Source organism: Pantherophis guttatus, chromosome 3, assembly GCF_059756535.1.
Source record: "Pantherophis guttatus breed Tessera chromosome 3, ASM5975653v1, whole genome shotgun sequence".
In the NCBI taxonomy this organism is placed as follows: domain Eukaryota; kingdom Metazoa; phylum Chordata; class Lepidosauria; order Squamata; family Colubridae; genus Pantherophis; species Pantherophis guttatus.
In genome coordinates, this window is record NC_142065.1 from 2911141 (window position 1) to 2936253 (window position 25113).

General features: G+C 45.8%; 1 protein-coding gene across 2 annotated transcripts in view; it reads right to left on the minus strand.

Annotated features, from left to right (window-relative positions):
* MYLK2 (myosin light chain kinase 2) overlaps positions 1–25113 on the minus strand; it is a 47275-nt gene that overhangs the window by 16131 nt on the left and 6031 nt on the right. The window contains exons 1-7 of one of the 2 annotated variants that reach the window (XM_060692702.2): positions 22139–22265; positions 18963–19286; positions 16042–16421; positions 5914–6019; positions 4258–4351; positions 4042–4151; positions 2322–2463 (exon numbers count right to left, since the gene is read on the minus strand). In XM_060692702.2, coding sequence (XP_060548685.2) covers positions 2322–2463; positions 4042–4151; positions 4258–4351; positions 5914–6019; positions 16042–16421; positions 18963–19198 — 1068 coding nt within the window. In that variant the 5' untranslated portion in view covers positions 19199–19286; positions 22139–22265. Of the gene's footprint in view, positions 1–2321; positions 2464–4041; positions 4152–4257; positions 4352–5913; positions 6020–16041; positions 16422–18962; positions 19287–22138; positions 22266–25113 lie in introns of those variants that run through there. The other variant, XM_060692703.2, reaches the window with a different exon arrangement.

The following is a 25113-nucleotide window of genomic DNA, read 5'->3' on the forward strand; positions in this document are numbered from 1 at the left end:
TTTGCACACAGGAGGTGCTTGATCATAGACCCGTGATGGAGAACCTATGCCATGCGTGCCAGAGCCCTCTCTGTGGGCACATTCGCCGTTGCCAGCTCCTCTTCTGGTTTCCATGTGCCAGCTAGCTGGTCTTCGCGGGTGTTGGAGCACTGGAAAATGACCTGAAAAGGGGCCGAAAAATGGGCCAAAACCAGAGTGTTTTTCGGGCAGTTTTCTGGTGTTTTCCATGCCGTTTTCAGGCTTTTTTGGGGGCATTTTCTGGCTGTTTTTCAGGTGGTTTTCAGGTAATTTTTCGGCTTTTTTCGGGCCAAAAATGGTCAGAAAATGGCCTAAAAATGGTATGAAACAGCTCAAAAACCAGCATGAAAATAGCTTGGAAACCGTCTGAAAAATGGCCTGGAACAAAAGGATTTTTACCGGGATGTAACTATGAATAAGTATTTGGGGGTTCGATTCAACTCCCAGTTAGTCCTTCTCTGTGGTTGTCTTTATGTGTTGTGTTGTATACCCATATATAACCTATATTTGTTTGAAAATTACACTATATGTTTTTTTACCTGTAAATAATTAATAAAGATCTATTTTAAAAAAAAAGAAGAAGAAAATGGCCCGGAAAACAGCCTGAAAACAATCCAAAAAAAACAGCCTGAAAACGGCCCGAAAAACAGCTAAAACCAGCCAAAAAAACCAGATATGCGCACGCCAGTTTCCAGCGCTCGGACACGCACGCAGTTTCCAGCGCTCCGACACGCACGCACTCACACATACACATGTATGCATGCGTGTACCGGTTTGGGCACTCGGTGCCGAAAAGGTTCGCGATCACCGTCACAGACCATCCAACAGCCAACTCCTGCATCTGGACAGTTATAGGCTTTCCTGCTTGAGCAGGGGGTTGGACTAGAAGACCTCCAAGGTCCCTTCCAACTCTGTTATTTGGCTTATAACAAAGGTAGCACTACCATGTTTTCCCGAAAATAAGACCCTGTCTTATATTTTTTTTGAACCCTGAAATAAGTGCTTGGCCTTATTTTTGGGGAGGTCTTATTATTTTGGGGTGCGTGGAGCAAGATGGGGCTCCTCTTGCCGTCTTACCTGATTTCCAGCTCTGCGTTTAAATATTTTCGGGGAGGGCTTATTTTCAGGGGAGAGGCTTATTTTAAGCACATGCGCTCAAAAGCCCAGTTGGGTTTATTATCAGGGGAGGTCTTATTTTCGGGGAAAGAGGGTAATAGCGGTAGATTCCTCGAGTGCAATCCTAAAATAAGGAGCCTTGGTGGTGCAGCGGACTAAAGCGCTGTTAAATAGCACTTAGCTGCCAGCTGCCTGCAATTACTGCAAGTTCGAATCTCACCAGGCTCAAGATTGACTCAGCCTTCCATCCTCCCGAGGTAGGTAAAATGAGGACCCGGATTGTGGGGGCAATAAGCTGACTTTGTATAAAAAAAAGAACACCGCTTAAAGGGGAGCCGAAAGCCCTACTAAGCAGGTATATACAAAAGTATGAAGGCTGTTGCTTAATGCATTGTAAGCCCCCCTGAGTCTCCGGAGAAGGGCGGCATATAAATCGAACCAATAAATAAATAAATAAATACAAATAAATACAATTAAAAAATATAAAATAAAATAAATAAAAGAGGGCGGCATATAAATCGAACCAATAAATAAATAAATAAATAAATAAAAAAAAAAAACATCTGGAGCACCACTTGAATACCAATGGCATTGACAAAGTCACCATCAGTCAACCCAAGTGCTAAAGGTTAAAGCATCCAGCTGACCCCTAAAGACATTCCCCCCCCCAGAAGCATTGCAAAAAGCAGAAGAAGATGACACATTTTTGAGGGGCTGCCCCAAAGAAGAGGGAGTCGAGCTATTCTCCAAAGCACCTGAGAAGGCAGGACAAGAAGCAACGGGTGGAAACTCATCAAGGAGAGAAGCAACCTGGAATCAAGGAGAAATTTCATGACACAGAACAATTAAGCAGTGGAACTGCTTGCCACCAGAAGTTGTGAATGCTCCAACACTGGAGGTTTGGACAACCATTTGTCTGGAAGAGTATAGGCTTAGGGTTAGGAATGGTATAGGGTTTCCTGCCTGAGCAGGGGGGTGGACTAGAAGACCTCCAAAGTCCCTTCCAACTCTGTTATCCTGTTATTCAATTACATTCAGCCTCTGGGGAGCCATCTGCAAGAAGCCACAATGCCTGGACCCCTGGCACGCTGCCCCCATCGGTCGAGCCCAGAGCCCCCCACAAGGTTTGGCCTTCTGTACCATCCTGCCCTCCCTCAGCCCCCCTGCCCCCCCCCGGGACTGCCTACCTTGAGGTCCAGGTGCAGCACCCTCATATGATGCATGAAGAGGATTCCTTCGCAGATTTGACGCACAAACACCATGCAATCCACCTCCGTCAGTTGGTAATCCTCATCGATGATCCGTTCGAACAGCTCGCCCCCTTCCACGCTGTGGGGGGGGGCAAATCAAGGCTACGTCAGGACGGCCCATAAGGTAGAAACACCCCCCCCCCAGGAGCATCACGACAATACAGCCATAGCCTTAGACTTATATGCCACTTCACAACGCTCTAGAGACTCTCTCAGAGCAGTCAACAATCAGGGTCCTCATTTTTACCGACCTCGGAAGGACGGAAGGCTGAGACAACCTTGAGCTGGTGAGAATCGAACTACGGGCAGTGAGCACTGAGTTAGCCTGCAATACTGCATTTTAGTCACTGCGCCACCACGGCTCGGAAGGAAGGAAGGAGGGAGGGAGGGAGAGAGGAAGGGAGAGAGAGAGAGAGGGAAGGAAGGAGGGAGGGAGGGAGGGAGAGAAGGGAGGAAGGAGGGAGGGAGAGAAGGAAGGAAGGAAGGAGGGAGGGAGGGAGGGAGAGAGGAAGGGAGAGAGGGAGAGAGGGAAGGAAGGAGGGAGAGAGGGAGAGAGGGAAGGAAGGAGGGAGAGAGGGAAGGAAGGAGGGAGGGAGGGAGGGAGAGAAGGAAGGAAGGAAGGAGGGAGAGAGGGAGAGAGGAAGGGAGAGAGGGAGAGAGGGAAGGAAGGAGGGAGAGAGGGAGAGAGGGAAGGAAAGAGGGAGAGAGGGAAGGAAGGAATAGCAATAGCTATTGATGATATAGTGATGATATATGATGGGGTGATTTTGTTATATTGTACTATATTAATTTATTTGATTCTTTTTGTTAGTCTTCATTGTTTTAAATGTGGTCTTTTATTCTGTAAGCTGCCTCGAGTCGCCATGGGTGAATAAGCAGCAATATAAATTAAAGAAAGAAAGGAAGGAAGGAAGGAAGGATGGAAGGAAGGAAGGAAGAAAGAAAGAAAGAAAGAAAGAAAGAAAGAAAGAAAGAAAGAAAGAAAAGAAGAAAGAAAGAAAGAAAGAAAGAAAGAAAGAAAGAAAAAGAAGAAAGAAAGAAAGAAAGAAAAGAAGAAAGAAATAAAGAAAGGAAAGAAAGAAAGAAAGAAAGAAGAAAGAAAGAAAGAAGAAAGAAAGGAAGGAAAGAAAGAAAGAAAGAAAAAGAAAGAAAGAAGAAAGAAAGAATGAGCTAACTAGCTAGCAGATCTATATACTGCTTCACAGTCCTTGATTTACAACCATTCATTTTGGGACCATTAAAAGTTATAACGGCACTGAAAAAACGTCTTATGGCCCTTTTCCACACTTATGACCGTTGCAGCATTCCCCAGGGTCATGGGATCAAAATTCAGACCCTTGGCAACTGACTCATACTTATGACGGCTGCAGTGTCCCGGGAAGGGGGGGGTTCACATGATCGCCTTTGTGACCTCCTGACAAGTAAAATCCACGGGGAAGTCCGTGTGACTCACTCAACAACGGCATTAATTCACTTAACAGCTGTGATAAGAAAGGCGATAAAATGGGGGCACAGATCCTTTCACAACTGTCCCTCTTCGCAAAGTCCCCATTGGGCTCAATTCTGGTCATAACTCAAGGACCACCTGTCCACGCAAGATGGGGGCTCCGCCTCTGAGCCCAGTGCCCCCCCTTCCCCTTCCCCTCCCCCAACTCACAATTCCATGAAGAGCATGATCTCTCGGGGCGTCTCGATGGCGTCGTAGAGTTGGATCAAGTTTCGGTGGTTGAGCTGGTTCATCACGTCGATTTCCACTTCGGCCGTTTCCTGCCGGAGAAAAGCGGCATTGTAGGGGCTGAAGAGGGGGGTGGGCCTGGCAAGCCCCCCCCCCGCCCTCCCCTAACCCCTCCCGGGTCTCCCCCAAAGAGCCTACCGTGTCTTTGGGGCCCTGCTTCTTGATGATCTTCACAGCCAGCTTGAGGTCCGTCTCCTTCACCGTACAGATGCAGACTTCGCCGAACTTTCCCCTAGAGAGGAAGAGGAGGAGGAGGAAATCCTTCAGCTGAATCTTTCCTAATATTAATGTTTTTACATTTGCGTTTTTATGATATTGTAAGACACCCAGAATCACTCTGTAGAGAAAGAAAGAAAGAAAGAAAGAAAGAAAGAAAGAAAGAAAGAAAGAAAGAAAGAAAGAAAGAAAGAAAGAAAGAGGGAGGGAGAGAGGGAGAGAAAGATGGAAGGAAAAAAAGAAGGAAGGAAGGAAGGCTTTAATGTAGAGAGAAAGAAAATACTGAACAGGAAGGAAGGACAGAGGGAGGATAGAGGAAAGGAAGGAAGGAGGATAGAGGATAGAGGGAAGGGAAGGAGGGAGGGAGGGAGGAAAGAAGGAAGGAAGGAGGATAGAGGAAAGGAAGGAAGGAAGGAAGGAGGATAGAGGGAAGTAAGAGAGGGACGGAGGAAAGGAAGGAAGGAGAGAGGGAGGATGGAGGAAAGGGAGGGAGGGAGAGAGAGGTAGGTAGGGAGAGAAACATGGAAGGAAGAAAAGAAGGAAGAGGGTGGGAAGGAAGGAAGGGGGAGGGAGGGAGAGAAACATGGAAGGAAGAAAAGAAGGAAGAGATAGGGAGGGAGGAAAGAAGGAAGGAAGGAGGATAGAGGAAAGGAAGGAAGGAAGGAAGGAGGATAGAGGATAGAGGGAAGGAAGAGAGGGAGGGAGGAAAGGAAGGAAGGAGAGAGGGAGGATAGAGGAAAGGAAGGGAGAAAGAGGGAGGGAGGGAGGGAGAGAAACATGGAAGGAAGAAAAGAAGGAAGGAAGGCAGGCTTTAACGTAGAGAGAAAGAAAATACTGAACAGGAAGGAAGGACAGAGGGAGGAGAGAGGAAAGGAAGGAAGGAAGGAGGATAGAGGATAGAGGGAAAGGAAGGAGGGAGGGAGGGAGGAAAGAAGGAAGGAAGGAGGATAGAGGAAAGGAAGGAAGGAAGGAAGATAGAGGATAGAGGGAAGGAAGAGAGGGAGGGAGGAAAGAAGGAAGGAAGGAGAGAGGGAGGATAGAGGAAAGGAAGGGAGGGAGAGAGAGGTAGGTAGGGAAAGAAACATGGAAGGAAGAAAAGAAGGAAGAGGGAGGGAAGGAAGGAAGGGGGGAGGGAGGAAGAGAAACATGGAAGGAAGAAAAGAAGGGATAGGGAGGAGGAAGGAAGGAAGGAAGGAAGGAAGGAAGGAAGGAAGGAAGGAAGGAAGGAAGGAAGGAAAAGAGTAGAAGAGTAGAGTCGGAAGGCACCTTGGAGGCCTGCTCGAGCAGGAGACAGTCTACCAGGGATGTCCAACTTTGGACCTTTAAGACTTATGGACTTCATCTGCCAGAATTCTGGGACTTGAAGTCCACAAGGTTGTCTTAAGGTTCCCAAAAGTGGACCTCCTTCTCCTTTTCCCTTCCGGTCTGGACCAATGGCCGTCCGGTCTCTTCTTGAAGCCCTCCAGTGACGGAGCCCCCACCACATCTGGAGGCCAATGGTCCCCCCCCCCCAATTCATTCTTCTCCCTATCTGGAAATTCCTCCACCTGCTCAAAAGGGCTCTCCTTCCTTCCTTACCCTCCCAGGATTTCCTTCGTGTTCAGTTTGTACGTCTCTTTGAAGTCTCCGGTCCTCAGTGTGACGATGCGGTGGGTGAAGGGCGCGGGAGGAGGGGGGGTGTCGTCTGGAAAAGAGAGAGAGAGAGAGGGAGAGAGAGAGACAGGAGGGGTTTGAATAGAGCTCCGAACCAGGTCTCTATGCGCAGCCATGCTCAGAGGGTGACATCTATGGACCACCGAGGGGAATCTGTGCCTGGTTTGCCAGCACCCACAGCGGATTGGATTGGGGTCAGGATTAAAGCTGACAAGTAACCGGGTGGGGGTGGGGGCAAAAGGATCACAGAATCATGGGCCTGGAAGGGGCCTTAGAGGTCATCTAGTCCAACCTTTCGGACTTCAGGGAGCACTAAATTCATAATTTTAAATCCCGCGGACCACGAATACGATCTGCCTAATGACCGGCTGGGTGGGCGTGGCTAGGTAGTCACGGGACTGGGTGGGTGTGGTCGACTCGATGTCACTCATGTCGAGGGGCGCCTTACCCACCTCTACTCATCGCTCCCCTGCCACCCACTCCTCTCTCTCCCTCCTTTCCCTTTCTTTCTTTCTTTCTTCCTTCCTTCCTTCCGTCCTTCCTTCTTTCCTTCCTTCCTTCTTCTCCCTCCCTCCCTCCCTTCCCCTGTCTCCTGTCCAATCTGTCTATCTTTCCCCTTCCTTCCTTCCTTCCTTCTTCTCCTTCTTTCCCTCCCTCCTCCTCTTTCCTGTCCAATCTGTCTCTTATCTTTCTCCTTCCTTCCTTCCCTCCTTCCTCCCTCCCTCCCTCCCCCTCCCTTCCTTCTTTGTGTTTCTCTTCCCTCTTTCTTTCTGTCTATCTGTCTTTTTGTCTCTTTCTCTCTCTCCTTCTGTTTTTCTTTCTTTCCTCCCTCCCACTTCCTTCCTCTGTTCCTTCCTCCCTCCCCCTTCCTTCCTTCCTTCCTCTCTCTCCCTCCTTTCTCTTTCTTTCTTTCTTTCTTTCTTTCTTTCTTTCTTTCTTTCTTTCTTTCTTTCTTTCTTTCTTTCTTTCTTTCTTTCTTCTCATGCGGCCCAGTTCCAAACACGCCACAGCCCAATAGTGGGCCACAGCTCAGGGGTTGGGCATCTCTGGTCTAACCCTGTGAACTAATCTACATCTGTACAGGTAGTCCTCACTTAGCGACCATTCCATTATGACAGACGCCTCCCAAAAGGTACCTACAACCCAAATTCCGTCCTATTTTTCCAGAATCTAGAAAGCTGCTATAAGATTGAGCCATAGGACCACAATTCTGCTAATTTCCCAATTTTTTGAGATTGGCATAGAATTATTCACAATACAGGGAGTGTTACAGGCACAACTGAGTCCCAAATTTTCATTGTTGAGCAAGGCAGCTGCTTAGTGAGTTGTGTCTCATTTTATGACCTGTTTTGCCACAGTTGTTAAGAGAATCACTGCAGGTGTTTAGTGAATCTGGCTTTCCCCCACTGACTTTGCTCGTTGGAAGCCCGTTGGGAAGGCGGCAAGTGGCAATGCCATTGACTCCGGGGCAGGGCAAGCCTCATAAGTACATACTAATCACCAAGTGCCCAAATTTTGTTCACGGGGATGCTGCAGCGGTCGCAAGTGTGAGAAACGGTCATAAGTCGCTTTTTTCAATGCAGTTGCAACTTTGAACTGTCAGACAGGGGTGAATCAAGGACAGGGCTCCTGGGGCTACGATGATGCCTATCAAGGGTGGGTTCTACTTACATTTACTACTGTTTCGCAACGGGAGCTTCTGCGCATGTGCAGATCACCCGTGATGACATCGTGGCGGGTGGGCGGAGCCTCCCACCGGCTTTACTACCGGTTCTATAGAACCGGACCGAACCGGGGGCAACCAACCACTGATATATATGTACACATACAAACACCACACTACACACACACATGTGCGTGTGCATGTGCCTGTGCGTGCATGTGTGTACATGTATATATATATAGGCATCGTCTGACACACAAACACACATAAACACACATATGTATACACACACACACACCAGCTACAGCATATACATTTTATAAGTGTGTGCATAATGCATATTAAAAAACAAAAATAAACAGCAAATTTAGCAAGAGTTAATTACCCAAATAAAAAGAAAAATAAGAAAGAAAAAATAATAAACTAGATTGATTGATGAGAGAGAGAGAGAGAGATGACAGATAGAAAGTTATAGATAGATAGACAGATAGGTATGCAGTAGATAAATATAGATACATGAGAGAGATAATAGATAGATAGATAGAAAGATAGTGATAGATAGATAGATAGATAGATAGATAGATAGATAGATAGATAGATAGATAGATAGATAGATAGATATACAGTAGATATAGATACATGAGAGATAATAGGTAGGTAGGTAGATAGATAGATGATAGATAGAAAGAAAGAAAGAAAGAAAGAAAGAAAGAAAGATAGATAGATAGATAGATAGATAGATAGATATACAGTAGATATAGATACATGAGAGATAATAGGTAGGTAGGTAGATAGATAGATGATAGATAGAAAGAAAGAAAGAAAGAAAGAAAGAAAAAAAGAAAGAAAGATAGATAGATAGATAGATAGATAGATAGAAAGATATAGTTATAGATAGATATACAGTAGATAAATATAGATTCATGAGAGAGATAATAGATAGATGATAGATAGATAGATATAGTTATAGGTAGATAGATAGATAGATAGATAGATAGATAGATAGATAGATAGATAGATAGAAAGATATAGTTATAGATAGATATACAGTAGATAAATATAGATTCATGAGAGAGATAATAGATAGATAGATAGATAGATAGATAGATAGAAAGATATAGTTATAGATAGATATACAGTAGATAAATATAGATACATGAGAGAGATAATAGATAGATAGATAGATAGATAGATAGAAAGATATAGTTATAGATAGATATACAGTAGATAAATATAGATTCATGAGAGACATAATAGATAGATGATAGATAGAAAGATATAGCGATAGATAGATAGATAGATAGATAGATAGATAGATAGATAGATAGATAGATAGATAGATAGACAGATATACAGTAGATATAGATACATGAGAGATAATAGATAGGTAGATAGAAAGATATAGTTATAGAAAGATAGATATAGATAGTTATACAGTAGATAAATATAGATACATGAGAGAGATGATAGAAAGATAGATAGATAGATGATAGAAAGAAAGATATAATGATAGATAGATGATAGATATAGTTATAGATAGATGATAGATAGTAGATGATAAATATATAGTTATAGATAGATGATAGTTAGATAGATAGATAGATGTTTAAGAGAGAGACAGAGAGAGTTATTGCTACCACTATAATATATTGTGTATATCTATATATAGAGACACCATATTTATATTTCTACACAAGTCCAGGCCTTAAGAACTAATGCACTCAAAGCCAGAATTGAGAAGACAGCAACAGACAGCAAACATCGTCTCCGCAAAGAAGCCAAAGAAACTGTCGATCATCTGGTAAGCTGCTGCCAGAAGATCGCCCAGACTGACTACAAGCAGCAGCATGACAAAGTAGCAACAACGGTGCATTGGAAGATCTGCAAGAAACCCCTTTTGTCTGCTGGCGAGAACTGGTGGGACCATAAAATAGGGCAAGTCATAGAAAATGGAGAAGCTAAATCCCTCTGAGAATTCAAACAGATAGGCCCCCGCCACATAACACAATTAAGAAAGACAAAAAAATCCATATAGTAGATATGGCAAGACCTGGAGACAGCAGAAGACAAGAGAAAAGATCCAGGGAACATCACAAAAAACGAAGACAGAAATAGAACGACTGTGGCAAAAGAAAACAAGGCATCGCCAATAGTGATAAGTCCCTTGGTTACAATCCCCAAACATCTGGCGCTTCCCTTGAACACCATTCGGCATTGACAAAATCCCCATCAGTCAATTACAAATGGCAGCTTTACTTGGAACTGCTGACATCCTGCGATGTAACGTCTTGAACTTCGTCAAACTTTCCCCTCTGCCTATCTCAAGTCCTGGGAAGGACTCGATAGGTGGACAACAATGGGCAAATCCAGTCAACATTTGGCAGACTGGTGAATAATAATAATAATAATAATAATAATAATAATAATAATAATAATAATAATAATAATAATAGTAATGAGCCTTGGTGGCGCAGCAGACTAAAGTGCTGTTAAGTAGCACCAGCTGCCTGCAATTACTGCGAGTTCAAATCTCACCAGGCTCAAGGTTGACTCAGCCTTCCATCCTTCCGAGGTAGGTAAAATGAGGACCCGGATTGTGGGGGCAATAAGCTGACTTTGTATAAAAAAAAGAACACCACTTGGGGGGGGGCCCGAAAGCCCTACTAAGCAGGTATATACTAAAGTATGAAGGCTATTGTTTAGCGCATTGTAAGCCGCCCTGAGTCTCCGGAGAAGGGCGGCATATAAATTGAACCAATAAATAAATACAATAAATAAATAAATAATGATAATAATGATAATGATAATAATAACTGGGATCTGCTTGCATAATCCGCCGATACATCACGCAGTCCTAAACGCTTGGGAAGTGTTCGACTAGTGATTTGGGATACAAAATCCAGCATGGTCGTCTCATTTGCTGTGTATACGGTCATAACATAATAATAATAATAATAATAATAATAATAATAATAATAATAATAATAATAATAATAATAATAATAATAATAATAATAATAATAATAATAATAATTGTAATTGGATTGTAATTGGAGCCCTTGGAGCAATACCCAAAGGGCTACCCCGCTATTTAGAAATTCTAAATTTGCCGGACTTGAACATTTTGACTCTACAAAAAACCACCTTACTCGGAGCAGCTCACATCCTCCGACGATACCTTAACAGTTCCTAGGTCCTTGGTTAGGACTCGAGCTGCTGAGCTATTAACCAGCCTCAAAGGCTGTGAATCTCACCAAAGATTAAATAATAATAATAATAAGAAGAATAAGAATAAGAATAATAATAATAACAACAACAACAACAACAACAACAACACATTATTGATTTCTGATTGCCACCTCTTAACAGTTTTGGGAGGCCAGGTGATAAACCAAAAACCTTCCCTGTTGCTTACTCTTGTTCAAAGTTAATTCCAACTTGGCCACCTACCAGTGGTGAAATCCAAATTTTTTTACTACCAGTTCTGTGGGCGTGGCTTGGTGGGTGTGATGTGGCAGGCGTGGCTTAGTGGGCGTGGCAAGGGAAGGATACTGCAAAAACCCCATTCCCTCCCCACTCCAGGGGGAAGGATATTGCAAAATCCCCATTCCCTGTCCACTCTGGGGCCAGCCAGAGGTGGTATTTGCCGGTTCTCTGAACTACTCACCACTACCGGTTCGTCAGAACCTGCTGGATTTCACCCCTGCCACCTACCCTCGATTAAACTCCGGGGTCTTTCTCTCTGCAACAGTGACAATGGGACTGAATGTGCCTGATTTTGAACCGAAAAACCGATTTGGAAGGGGGCTTGGAGGTCATCTAGTCCAACCCCGAGGAAACCTCCCAGTTTTCAAAGGTACAGATAGAGTTGCTCATTGAGCAACTACAATGAAAACCGTCCACTCAGCCATTGCAGGTAGTTAGAATAAGAGAAGAAGAATTAACAGAAGTACAGAGTTAGCAGGGACCTCAAGCAGGAGACGCTGTATCATTATTATTATTTTTTTTTTAATTTGATTTATATGCCGCCCTTCTCCAGAGACTCAGGACGGCTTACAATGCGTTAAGTAATAGCCTTCATCCTTTTGTATATTTATACAAAGTCAGCTTATTGCCCCCACAAACTGAGTCCTCAATTTACCTACCTTAGAAAGGACGGAAGGCTGAGTCAACCTTGAGCCTGGTGAGATTCAAACCCTGCAGTAATTGCAGGCAGCTCGTCTTAATAACCAGCTTAATAACAGGGTGTCTTAAACCTCTGTACTACCAAGGATCATTCCAGACGAGTGGCTGTCCGAGCTCTTCTTAAAAACCTCCAGTTTTTAAGAAGAGATCTGGAATACTGAATGAAAAGCCATTAACCAAACCAGACATTAAACTCTATTGTGTAGGAATTTTCATCTTCTGCAAATGTTATTTCATTTACACTTTTATAGTAGCGGCCAAAATTGCGGAAGCCTTTTGGGGAAAGTGTATTTTTGAGGTTTGATGGCTAATAGCACCACTTTTTTTTTTGGAGTTTCAAGATAATCCTATTCCACTGCTGGAATGACCTGGGAATAGCCCAGACCTTCACCCAATGGAAAATCGATGGAGTCGACTCAAGAAAAGAGCCTGTAGTACAGTGGACTAAAGCACTGTTATTAACATCTGCTGCTTGCAATTACTGCAAGTTCAAATCTCACCAGGCTCAGCCTTCCATCCTTTCTAAAGTAGGTGAAATGAGGACCCAGATTATGGGGGCAATAAGCTGACTTTGTATAAATATACGAAAGGATGAAGGCTATTGCTTAACGCATTGTAAGCCGCCCTGAGTCTCCGGAGAAGGGCAGCATATAAATCAAATTAAAAAAAAAAAAGAAAAAAGAGAGAGAGAAAGAAGGAAAGAAAGAAAAAGAAGGGAGGGAGGGAGGAAAAAGAAAGAAGGAAAGAATGAAGGGAGGGAGGGAGGGAAAGAAAGAGAGAGAGAAAGAAAGAAAGAAAAAGAAGGGAGGGAGGGAGGGAAAGAGGGAGGGCCTGGTGGCTCAGCAGACTAAAAGCATTGTGATTAACACCAGCTGTCTGCAATTACTGTAAGTTCGAATCTCACCAGGCTCAAGGTTGACTCAGCCTTCCATCCTTTCTAAGGTGGGTAAAATGAGGACCCAGTTTGTGGGGGCAATAAGCTGACTTTGTATAAATATACAAAAGGATGAAGGCTATTGCTTAACGCATTGTAAGCCGCCCTGAGTCTCCGGAGAAGGGCGGCATATAAATCAAATTAAAAAAAAAAAAGAAAGAAAGAGAGAGAGAGAGAAAGAAAGAAAAAGAAGGGAGGGAGGGAGGAAAAAGAAAGAAGGAAAGAGAAAGAAGGGAGGGAAGGAGGGAAAGAAAGGGAGGAAGGGAAAGAACGGAAAAGGAAAAGAAAAAGAAAGAAAGAAAAAGGAGGGAGGGAGGGAGGAAAAAGAAAGAAGGAAAGAAAGAAAGAAAAAGAAGGGAGGGAGGGAGGGAAAGAGGGAGGGCCTGGTGGCTCAGCAGACTGATAGCATTGTGATTAACACCAGCTGCCTGCAATTACTGCAGGTTCGAATCTTACCAGGCTCAAGGTTGACTCAGCCTTCCATCCTTTCTAAGGTAGGTGAAATGAGGACCCAGTTTGTGGGGGCAATAAGCTGACTTTGTATAAAGATACAAAAGGATGAAGGCTATTGCTTAACGCCTTGTAAGCCGCCCTGAGTCTCCGGAGAAGGGCGGCATATAAATTAAAGCAAAAAAAAAAGAAAGAAACTGGTTAGTCAGAAGTGACCCAGCAATAAAACCCAGTTAATAGAAGCCATCATTCAATCTTGGTTTCACATTAGAACAGCTGCAGAACTCAAAGACTTGGTTCGCTCCATGGGAAGATGTTGTAAGGCCGTCATTCATGCTAAAGGTTACCCAACTAAGTATTAACTGACATGGGGATCATTTTTGCATATCTCATTTTTTCTATGGTGATAATTTTTGTATATTTTGTTTTTTTCTACGTGTTTCACTTTTCTTCTTTATACTTTCAACTGCTATTCTAATAGCAAATCCTTCCTAAAAGTTATTGCATTACATTCTTGATTAAATTATCTTTCCGTTGATAGATAATTTTACGGTACTACTCCCAAAAAAAAGGGGTGTTATTAGCTGGTTTTAGAAAATACACTTTTCCCCAAAAGGTTTCCACAATTTTGGCCACTCCTGCATTAATTAATATGCACAAGAGAATATGATACTCCCCCCTTCTCAATGCATTGTTATATTCTCTCTCTGCATTTAAAGCTTCCCCATTTTCATCTCACAACAAGGCCTGCCTTAAGGTTTAGGAAGAAAGGCAAAATTAGTCCCCGACTTACGACCGTTCATTTAGTGACCGATCAACGTTATAACTTAATTGACCAAACTAAGTAATAATTTTAATTAGCAATTTTATGATGTTTGTGTGTCTATATTTTTCTTGACTGTACACCGCCTTGAGTCCTACGGGAGAAAGGCGGTATAGAAATATAATAAATAAATAAATAAATAATAAATAACGGCAGTGGAAAAAGTGACTGATGACCGTTTTTCACACTTACGACCGTTGTGGCAAACATGATCAAAATTCAGGCGCTTGGCAACCGACTCATATTTATGACGCAGTGTCCGGGGATGTCACATGATCCCCTTTTGCGACCTTCGGACGCAGTGGGGAAGCCAGATTCACTTAACAACCGTGTGACTAACTTAACAGCTGCAGTGATTCCCTTAACAACGGCGGCAAGAAAGATAATAAAATTAGGCCAAATACATTTGACAACTGTCTCGCTTCGCAAATAATGGTCATAAGTCGAGGACTCCCAAGTTGATTCTGATCAGTTATACGAAAAATCCCTTCTTAACTGCAGCCAGAGTGTCATATTTTATCTCCAGTGGGAATGGAGGTAGTCCTAGACTTACGACTATAATGGAGCCTGCCTATTACAGTCGTACGTCGTGATGGTCGTAAAGCAGGTCACCGATGGGAATGGTGTGATTTTTATGACCTTTTTAGCAGTAATCATTGAGCAGATGTGGCAAACACCAGGGAATTCTGGGAATTGAAGTCCACATAGCTTAAAGTTGAGAAACATTGCCTAATGAAATAAATAGCTTAGCTTGTTATAATTTGATTTTTGCTCTTTTGCTGCTACTGCAGCAAACTTGCTACTACAGGTAGTCAGATTAACAGATTAATCTGTTAACCCAAGTGACAAATGGCAGTCCAATCTCTTCTTGAAAGCCTCCCACAGTTTCTGGTGGCAAGCAGTTCCACTGGTTAATTGTTCTCACTGTCAGGAAATTCCTCCTTATTTCTAGGTTGAATCTCTCCTTGATCAGTTTCCATCCATTATTCCTTCGGGTGCTTTGGAAAATAGCTTGACCCTTTCCTCTCTGCCTTTGACTTACGACTGCGATGGAGCCCCAAATTTAGGTTGCTAAATGAGACATCTGTTAAATGTCTCACTTTGTCCTGTTTTACGACCTTGCTTGCCACAGTCATTAAGTAAATCACTGCAGTTGTGAATAACACAGTCATTAAGTGAGTCTGGCTTCCCCGTCGACTCTGCTTGTCCGAAGGTCGCAAAAGGGAATCACGTGACCCCGGGACACTGCGACCGTCACAAATATGAATCCATTGCCAAGCGTCTGAATTTTGACTGTGTGACTGCGGGAATGCTGCAATGGTTGTTAAGTGTGAAAAAACAGTCATAAGTCCCTTTTGTCAGTTCCGTTGTAACTTTGAGCAGTCACTAAATGAAGCGTCATCAGTCAAGGACTACCTGTACAGTATTCAGATGCGGAGGTTAAGCCAGTTCCAGGTACAGGAATCCTCGGTTTATGATTATTTCTTTAGTGACCATTTAAAATTACAATGGCACTGAAAAAAAGTGGTCTACGACCCATCCTCGCACTTATGACCGTCACGACATTCCCCGTGATCATGTGACAAAACATTTAGGCTTTGGATAAACCAGAATGTATTTACCACACTTTCAACATCCTGGGGTCATGTGACCCCCTGTTTGCCACTTTTCCGGCCATCAAAGTCAGTGAGGAAGCCAGATTTGCCACCTGACTCACTTAACAACCGTCTGATTCACTTAACAACCACCTGACTCACTTAACAACCACCTGACTCACTTAACAACCGTGGCAATAAAGGACATAACATTGGGAGGACTAAATTGAACAACTGCCCCTTGCTTAGCATCAAAAACTTTGGTCCGAATTGCGGTCCTAAGGCCATAAGGATGACCTGCCCTTGCCGTCATGAGGACTAGAAACTTGCGAAGGGACACGGTCTCCTTCCATCAGAGTTTCTGCTCGCGGGCCTGAAACCAGCGATTCCCTGACAACCTTACCCAAGATCAGGGAGGGGTCTTCTTTGCCAAAATCTGGAGTGAGGTAGGGGCTGCACCCCGGTTCCGCAGTGCCGTCGATCTCTTTGCTTTCTGCCGCAGCATCGGAAACAGGAGGGAGGGGCTCTTCAGGCAAAGTCCTGTCACTCTCTTGGGTGGCGGGGCTGGGGGCTTCCGTTGCCGGCTCCGAGACCTGCTTGGGAGCCCCCTCCTCCTTCTCCTTCTCCTTCTCCTTCTCCTTCTCCTTCTCCTTCTCTTTCTCCTTCTCTTCTTTGGGGGTCTCTCCGGACGCGGGTTGTTGGGTAGACGGAGAAGCAGCTGTGGGGTCTTTGGGACTCTGTCCACTGGAGGCTTCCAACATCTCTTCTGGAATATCTCCTAAGCTGAAACAGGGAGACTCAACTGAGCTCTTCAACCAAGGTTTTTAAAAGACCCCCTCCCCAAATTCAGCACGATTGGAGAAATCCACGAAAGGGATATTTCCCATAAGGCCAGCCTAGAAATTGGGGTCAGTTCAGCGTGGCCTGAATTGAATTGCTCTTCAATTCCTTCTTACAGGCAGTCCTTGACTTACAACCGTTCGTTCGAAGTTACAACGACCCTGGAAAAAAAACCCGGCTCAGGCCTGTTTTTCATACTTAACCAGAGAGGCAGTTTCTGTAAGCAAGGCAATAAAGATCAGGCTAGAACTAACACCAGAATGTTTCCTTCCTGCCTTCCTTACAGGATTAGCCCTGTAAAGCAGGGGGAAAAAAACAAAATAAGATTTCTTCCAACAACCGGTTCTCCGAACTGCTTAGAAAGTTAACAACCGGTTCTCCCGAATAGCTGCGAAGCGGCTGAATCCCACCACTGGGTCAAGGCCATCTGAAGGACTGACTCACCCCCAATGAGATGGGCCTGTCCCATCCGTAATGGCGCTACGGACACGCCGTGGACTCCGTCGCCCAAGGAATTTTGGGGTTCTAGGAAGGGAACCTTCTCTGCCACAGTATAGGCTCTCTGGAATATCACACCTCCTCCCCGCAGGTGACATCTGCCCCCCCCCCCAATTTGGCCTTCTGTAAAGGCTCAGAGGGGGGGCATGTCATTCTGGGGGCCGTTACCCGGATGAGGAGACCCCACCTCTTCCCCATGCACAGGCCGCTCCCTTCCTCTCCACCTGGATTCCATTGAATTCTAAATCCATTTTAAATTGCAGATGTTTCATTGCCCAACTAAGTAACATCATCAAACCCCACTCCCTTCTAGCACTGATGATGTTCCCTAGTTCGGTCATGAAATGTCTGCAAGAAAACCACTGAGCTCAGAGGGCACGAAGGAGCCCACCCTCCTCCTCATCCTTCCCTTTCTCCTCTTTCCCCTCCTCCTTCCCCCGTCTCTCCCCCGTCTCTTCTCCTCTCCACAAACCCCCCTCCCTCCTAGTACTGATGATGTTCCCTCTTTCGGTCATGAAACACCTGCAAGAAAACGAATCAGTTCAGAGAGTACCAAGGACCCCACAGTCCTCCTCCTCCTCCTCTTCCTCGTACCTCCTCTTGTTCCACTTCACCCTCTTCTCCTCCTCCTGCCTCCTCCTCCTCTTCCTCCTTCTCCTCCTTCTGCCTCCTTCTCCTCCTCCTCCTCCTGTCTCCCTCTCTTCCTCTCTTTTTCGTTCTCCTCCTCCTCCTTCTCCTCCTCCTTCTCCTCCTCCTGCCTCCTCCTCCTCCTCCTCCTCCTGTCTCCCTCTCTTCCTCTCTTTTTCGTTCTCCTCCTCCTCCTTCTCCTCCTCCTTCTCCTCCTCCTGCCTCCTCCTCCTTCTCTTCCTCCTCCTCCTTCTCCTCCTCCTGCCTCCTCCTCCTTCTCTTCCTCTCTTTTTCCTTCTCTTCCTCCTGCCTCCTTTTCGTTCTCCTCCTCCTCCTCCTTCTCCTCCTCTTCCTCCTTTTCCTCCTTCTGCCTCCTTCTCCTTCTCTTCCTCCTCCTTCTCCTCCTCCTGCCTCCTTCTCTTCCTCCTCCTCCTTCTCCTCCTCCTTCTCCTCCTCCTTCTCTTCCTCTTTTTCCTTCTCTTCCTCCTGCCTCCTTTTCGTTCTCCTCCTCCTCTTCCTTCTCCTCCTCTTCCTCCTTTTCCTCCTTCTGCCTCCTTCTTCTTCTCTTCCTCCTCCTCCTTCTCCTCCTCCTGCCTCCTTCTCCTTCTCCTCCTCCTTTTCCTCCTTCTGCCTCCTTCTCCTTCTCTTCCTCCTCCTCCTTCTCCTCCTCCTGCCTCCTTCTCCTTCTCTTCCTCTCTTTTTCCTTCTCTTCCTCCTGCCTCCTTCTCCTCGTCCTCCTTCTCCTCCTCTTCCTCCTTTTCCTCCTCCTGCCTCCTTCTCCTTCTCTTCCTCTTTCTCCTTCTCCTGTCTCCTTCTCTTCCTCTCTTTTTCCTCCTCCTCCTCCTGCTGTCTCCTCCTTCTCCTCTTCCTCCTCCTCTTCCTCCTTCTCCTCCTGCCTCCTTCTCCTTCTCTTCCTCCTCCTCCTCTCTCCTTCTCCTCTTCCTCTCTTTTTCCTCCTCCTCCTCCTGCTGTCTCTTCTTCTTCCTCCTCTTCCTCCTGTCTCCTTCTCCTCCACCACCTCTTGCTCTACACCTTGTAAGAGGTTCCTAATCCTCTCAAGGTCCCAGTGTGGCTTCATCCCAAGCCCACGTAGCCCAGAGCAGAAGCCCACAATGAACAGTCTCCATGTAGGATCCATCCAAACTGCCAGACTGGTTCAAAGACAGTCACTCGTCTTCCAAAAAAAACCCCCCACACCTCCTCCTCCCCCAATCGGTTGACTACCTTCTCACTCAACTTCACACATGATCTGCCCCCCAGCTCATTTTCTAAGATGCCCCCCTTGCTTTGCTCATTGCACAGGTGGACCTCCTGGCAGAAGGACCTCAACTCAATGGAAGTAGCGGAGAAGAACGTTACCTGTTCACTTTTGCTGGGCAGCTGAAGCTGTGTTGGATGTGCAACGGCTTCTTTGGATCATCCTTGGCTTCACCTTGGCGGTCCTTCACTTCCGGGGACTCACCTGAGGGACCTTCTTTCACAGCTTGGCCCTGGTCTGTTGGCTTCTCTTTCTCCTGGGCTGGACCTTCCGGAAGTACATTTACTCCCCCTCCCCCACTATCCTGCACACTGCTGGTTTCTCCATCCTTCTCCATCTTCTGGAAAGTTCTCCTGCACCAATGGGGACCCCGTAGAGATCTTCCAAACTGACCCTTCTCCTTTCCGGGGACTTCAGATCAATTCCTGCAGGAGACAAACAACAGTTGATCAGTATGTATCTCCATGCTACAAAAAGCCAAGATAATCCAAGAGTGGACAATGAAAGTTATAAATCTAGCGGAAATGGCAAAAATCTCGGCGTACCTGAAGGATCATTCAAATGAAAGATATTTAAGAGACTGGAGAAGGTGGATAGATTATATTCAAAATAAATATCGGAATAAGAAATTGCAGATAGGTTATGAATGATTATATAGATATTTAGTGTGTCTTTAAGTAATAAAGCTAGGCGGGTAATTAGGGAATTGAAGAAACAAGAGATGTGAAATGTCATAATTGTTTAGATTAGGATTGATTATGATTGTTGAAGTTTATACCCTGTAATTTGTTCTGGGAAGGGGAGGGGGGAGGGGGGAGGTTGAGGTAGGGAAGGGGGGGGGGAAATATGTAAACTTTTTGTAAAACTTTTCAATAAAAAAAAAAAAAGCCAAGATAATTTAGGTCAGGTGTCTTCAATCCTGGTGTAAGAAACTGATGGGAGATAATGTTTGTTTTTTGCAAAGAAAGCCATTTTTTAAGAGTTGTTGGTAGAAAAGTCCAGTAGGACATTGGGACATTTATTTATTTATTTATTTATTTATTTATTTATTTATTTATTTATTTATTTATTTATTTATTTAATTTGTATACCGCCCTTCTCCCAGAAGGGACTCAGGGCGGTGAACAGCCAAAATTAAAAATACATACAATACAAAAGTTAAGATAATTAAAAAAGAATTAAATCATTGGCTTCCCAATTTAAAACCCCCGAGTCTATAAAATTTAAAATCCCAATTAAAAACCATTTAGGCTAGGCCGGCTTGGTGAAATAAATAAGGACATTCAAGGTATAAAAGTTGAAGACTGGAAAACAGGAAGAGACGGCTATTCCTGTCAGACCCTGCTGGATTTTCACCCTTGGCAGGATTCCTTTGCAGGACGCTGTAACCATCATGCCAAGAATCTGAATTTTGATTCGGGTGAGCGCGGGGAGGCTGCAGCCGTCGCAAGTGTGGAAAAACGGTCGTAAGTCTCTTTTTTTTCCAGTGCCCGTTGTAAATTTCCAAAACATTGCTTCGATTCCGCTGCCACTGACATGCTTCCCTGCAGCCGCTCTGCTTCTAAACCAGGGTTAATCCTGGATGAGTATGAGATGACATCATGTAACGGACAACTAGCATTGTTCGGCGTGGTTGTCTTAATATAATTTTGGCCCTTCCTTCTCGTAGGGAACTAGAAGCGAAGGTATTTTTTCAAATGGAACAACTCCGGCGCCCTCATTCACCACTCCGCTGCTGATGAAGGAATCACTTCCCTTTTCAGCTTCGTTAATCGATAAATCGTGCCAAGGAGGGCACTGTGCCAGCCTGCTGCCCTTTTTAAGGAAGAGCAACGAAGAGGATCGAAGGCCTGGAGACTAAAACATACGAAGGACGGCTGCAGGATTTGGGTTTGGCTAGTCTAGGGAAAAGAAGGACTTTGTGGGGGGGGGACAGGATAGGAGTCTTCCAATATCTGAGGGGCTGCCACAAAGAAGAGGGGGGAGGGGGGTCAACTTATTCTCCAAAGCACCCGAAGGCAGAACGGATGGAAACTAATCAAGGAGAGAAGCTTGATTAATTAAGGAGGAACTTCCTGAGAGTGAGAACAATTAGCCCGTGGAACTGCTTGCCACAAGAGGTTGTGGGAGCTTCATCACTGGAAGCTTTCAAGAAGAGATTCTATTCTATTCTATTCTATTCTATTCTATTCTATTCTATTCTATTCTATTCTATTCTATTCTACTCTACTCTACTCTACTCTACTCTACTCTACTCTACTCTACTCTACTCTGTTCTATTCTACTCTACTCTACTCTACTCCATTCCATTCCATTCCATATTTTCTATTCTATTCTATTCTATTCTATTCTATTCTATTCTATTCTATTCTATTCTATTCTATTCTATTCTATTCTATTCTATTCTATTCCATTCCATTCCATTCCATTCCTTTACCCCACCTTCAGCGCAGAGACCTTAGGAAAACTCCTCGTTACATAAAGTTGCATTTTGCCTTCGGCTGCTGCCCCATTGCCAGGTCTTCCTTTCTCGATCGGCTAAGTCTTTTCGCTATTTTGGAATCGTTCCGTGGCCCAAGAAGCCACGCCATGCGTCAGACAAATAAGACCACCCGGTCCCCCCTGGAATCTCTGCACGCAGTGGCAAACCATATTCCACTTTTCCCAAAACTTTTTCATGCGCCATAGAAAAATCCCAGCATGGGGGAAATGTATACTTGTCGTCACTGGGAGCTGTCGCCAACTTGATGGCAGATAATCCATCGATCGAGAAAATCCAGAGAGGTGCAGGTTAGTGCCGGTCAGAACGGCTGAGTTAAGAGAAAATGGGCCACCTTCAAGGTTTTAGATGATGGCAACTAGATTGGACCAGAAGCTGAGCAGACAGAAGGAACTATGTGGGGCCTGGTGTTCTCCTAGCCATGGTCCCATCTAGAAAAAGCTCATGCGACACAAAACGAAGGTTGAAGGAAAGACTCACCCCTGGCTACCCTCAACCGAGCCAACCCTGGTGTTATCTCGCCTTGCCCGACCGCCGTTAGAAGGATTTGGCTGAAGTTCTCCAGGAAGTTCTGGAGATGTTTTGAGGTAGAGCAGCCCAGAGCAGAGGTGTGCAGTGGTACCCTGAAGACTTGGTTGCTCATATCAACCAGGCTTGAGCCAGAAAAGTCTCCCGTGGGCTTCTTTTGGGGGGACCTCCCCTGCCCCCAAACCAGCTGGTTGGACCACCTCAACTGGACTTGACCTGGGCAGATGAGGAGCCCTGCAAGGAACTCACCCAGAGGTCGAGAGCAGGGATGTCCGTGTGGCCCTCTCACCATCCCCTGGGCAAGGCCACCGAGCAGAAGTGGCCACCGTCCCCGTCGACGAGGGTCTTCGGCCGCGTCCCCTTCTACACCCCGTGTAACGGAGCCGGATTAAGGGCAGGGAGAGGGAAGTCTCTTCTACCCAAGGCGTTGGGTAGAATTATGAGCCCGCCGCTACTCGCTGTCTCTGTGGCCACCTGTTCTTGTTGGCCCCGGTTCAAAGGACAGTCCATTCTGCTGTCTGCTGGCCTGCCAGGCTGGCTGGACGGGAGGAGAAATTCAGCAAACAGAACGCAGAAAATGACGCACTATCCCCGGTGAACTCTTGATGCCCGTCAAAGCGGGATCTTCCTCCGGTTGCAGAAGCAGCCACCGCAGCCCGTTTCGGAGCTTCAAGACAGGCGAGCAGGCAGGGGGTTATTTCGGGGCTCGGATCCGACCCTCCAGACCCGCCAGCCACCTTGAGCTGGGGCCAGGACGAGCGAAACGGGATCGCTCGCCTTTTCATTTTAAACTGGCAGGTTGCACCAGAGAAATGCCAAGGGGGTTGCCACATTCGGAGGGAATCGGTCAAGGCACCAGGAAGGTAAAGGAGAGGGAGGTTGGGCGGTGGGTTGGTTAGGCCAGGATTTCTCAAATTTTGGCAGCTTTAAGATCTGTGGGCTTCAACTCCCAGGATTCCCCAACCATCATCTTTTAAGATAGATGGACTTCGAGTCCCAGGATTCCCCAGTCAAACTAGTGTTTCTCCAGCTTGACTACTTTAAGAGGTGGGGAGTTCAACTCCCAGAATTCCCCACGTATCATGTTTTAAGATAGACTTCAACTCCCAGAATTCCCTGACTAGACCAGTATTTTTTAACCTTGGAAACTTTTTTTTTATTTAAAAAGTTTTAACAATCATTACAACAATTTTCCCCCTCACCCTCACCTTCATCCTAACCCTAAACCTCACCCTCACCCTAAACCTCACCCTCATCCTAACCCTAAATCTCACCCTCATCCTAACCCTCACCCTCACCCTAAACCTCACCCTAAACCTCACCTGCATCCTAACCCTAAACCTCACCCTCACCCTAAACCTCACCCTCATCCTAACCCTAAATCTCACCCTCATCCTAACCCTCACCCTCACCCTAAACCTCACCCTCATCCTAACCCTCACCTGCATCCTAACCCTAAACCTCACCCTCATCCTAACCCTCACCCTCACCCTAAACCTCACCCTCATCCTAACCCTCACCTTCATCCTAACCCTAAACCTCACCCTCACCCTAAACCTCACCCTCATCCTAACCCTCACCTTCATCCTAACCCTAAACCTCACCCTCACCCTAACCCTCACCCTCATCCTAACCCTCACCTTCATCCTAACCCTAAACCTCACCCTCACCCTAAACCTCACCCTCATCCTAACCCTCACCTTCATCCTAACCCTAAACCTCACCCTCACCCTAAACCTCACCCTCATCCTAACCCTCACCTTCATCCTAACCCTAAACCTCACCCTCACCCTAACCCTCACCCTCATCCTAACCCTCACCTTCATCCTAACCCTAAACCTCACCCTCACCCTAAACCTCACCCTCATCCTAACCCTCACCTTCATCCTAACCCTAAACCTCACCCTCACCCTAAACCTCACCCTCATCCTAACCCTCACCTTCATCCTAACCCTAAACCTCACCCTCACCCTAAACCTCACCCTCATCCTAACCCTCACCTTCATCCTAACCCTAAACCTCACCCTCACCCTAACCCTCACCCTCACCCTAACCCGAATTCTAACCCTCACCCTCACCCAAACCCTCACCTTCATCCTAAATCTAAACCTCACTCTCGCCCTAAATCACACCCTCACCCAAACCCTCACCCTCACCCTCAACCAAACCCTCACCCTAACCCATGGGCTTCCACATCTACACGGTAACGAATAAAGGAAGGTTCTTGAAACTTGGGATGGATGAGCCATTCTAAGGGGGCTCCCATTTCTGAGCCGGTGTGCATGTGTGTGTCCATTTTTGTAGCGGCTGAAAGGACAAGGAAGCCGGGGAAGGAACGGCAGATGTCATAAATATGCCTGAAGAGGCTTTTTGTGGCTTTGCAAGATGCTTATTTATTTATCACATTGAAGAGGCTGCAGCTGTTTTTTTTATTTTGATCCTTTTGCTGTTTTGCTCACAAGGGGGATAAATCGCAGCCAATTGTTTGTTGTTGTTGTTTTGCTATTTTTGATGCGTTCGCTCTAACCAGAAGTTTCACGGGCTTTCGAGAAGAAAAAAGTGAGCAATGGTTTGCAAGAATTTGCCGCAGAATGACTGGGGAGGGACAGAGCCCAAAGACACCCAGCCAGCTTTCATGCCTAAAGCAGGACTAGAACTCCCAGTCTCCTGGTGATTGGCCCAAAGTCACCCAGCTGGCTTTCATGCCTAAGGCGGGACTAGAACTCACCGTCTCCTGGTGATTGGCCCAAAGTCACCCAGTCATCTTTTATGCCTGAGGTGGGACTAAAACTCACCGTCTCCTGGTGATTGGCCCAAAGTCACCCAGCTGGCTTTCATGCCTAAGGCGGGACTAGAACTCACCGTCTCCTGGTGATTGGCCCAAAGTCACCCAGCCGGCTTTCATGCCTAAGGCGGGACTAGAACTCACCGTCTCCTGGTGATTGGCCCAAAGTCACCCAGCCGGCTTTCATGCCTAAGGCGGGACTAGAACTCACCGTCTCCTGGTGATTGGCCCAAAGTCACCTAGTTGGCTTTCATGCCTAAGGCGGGACTAGAACTCACCGTCTCCTGGTGATTGGCCCAAAGGCACCCAGCCGGCTTTCATGCCTAAGGCGGGACTAGAACTCACCGTCTCCTGGTGATTGGCCCAAAGTCACCCAGTCATCTTTTATGCCTGAGGTGGGACTAGAACTCACTGTCTCCTGGTGATTGGCCCAAAGTCA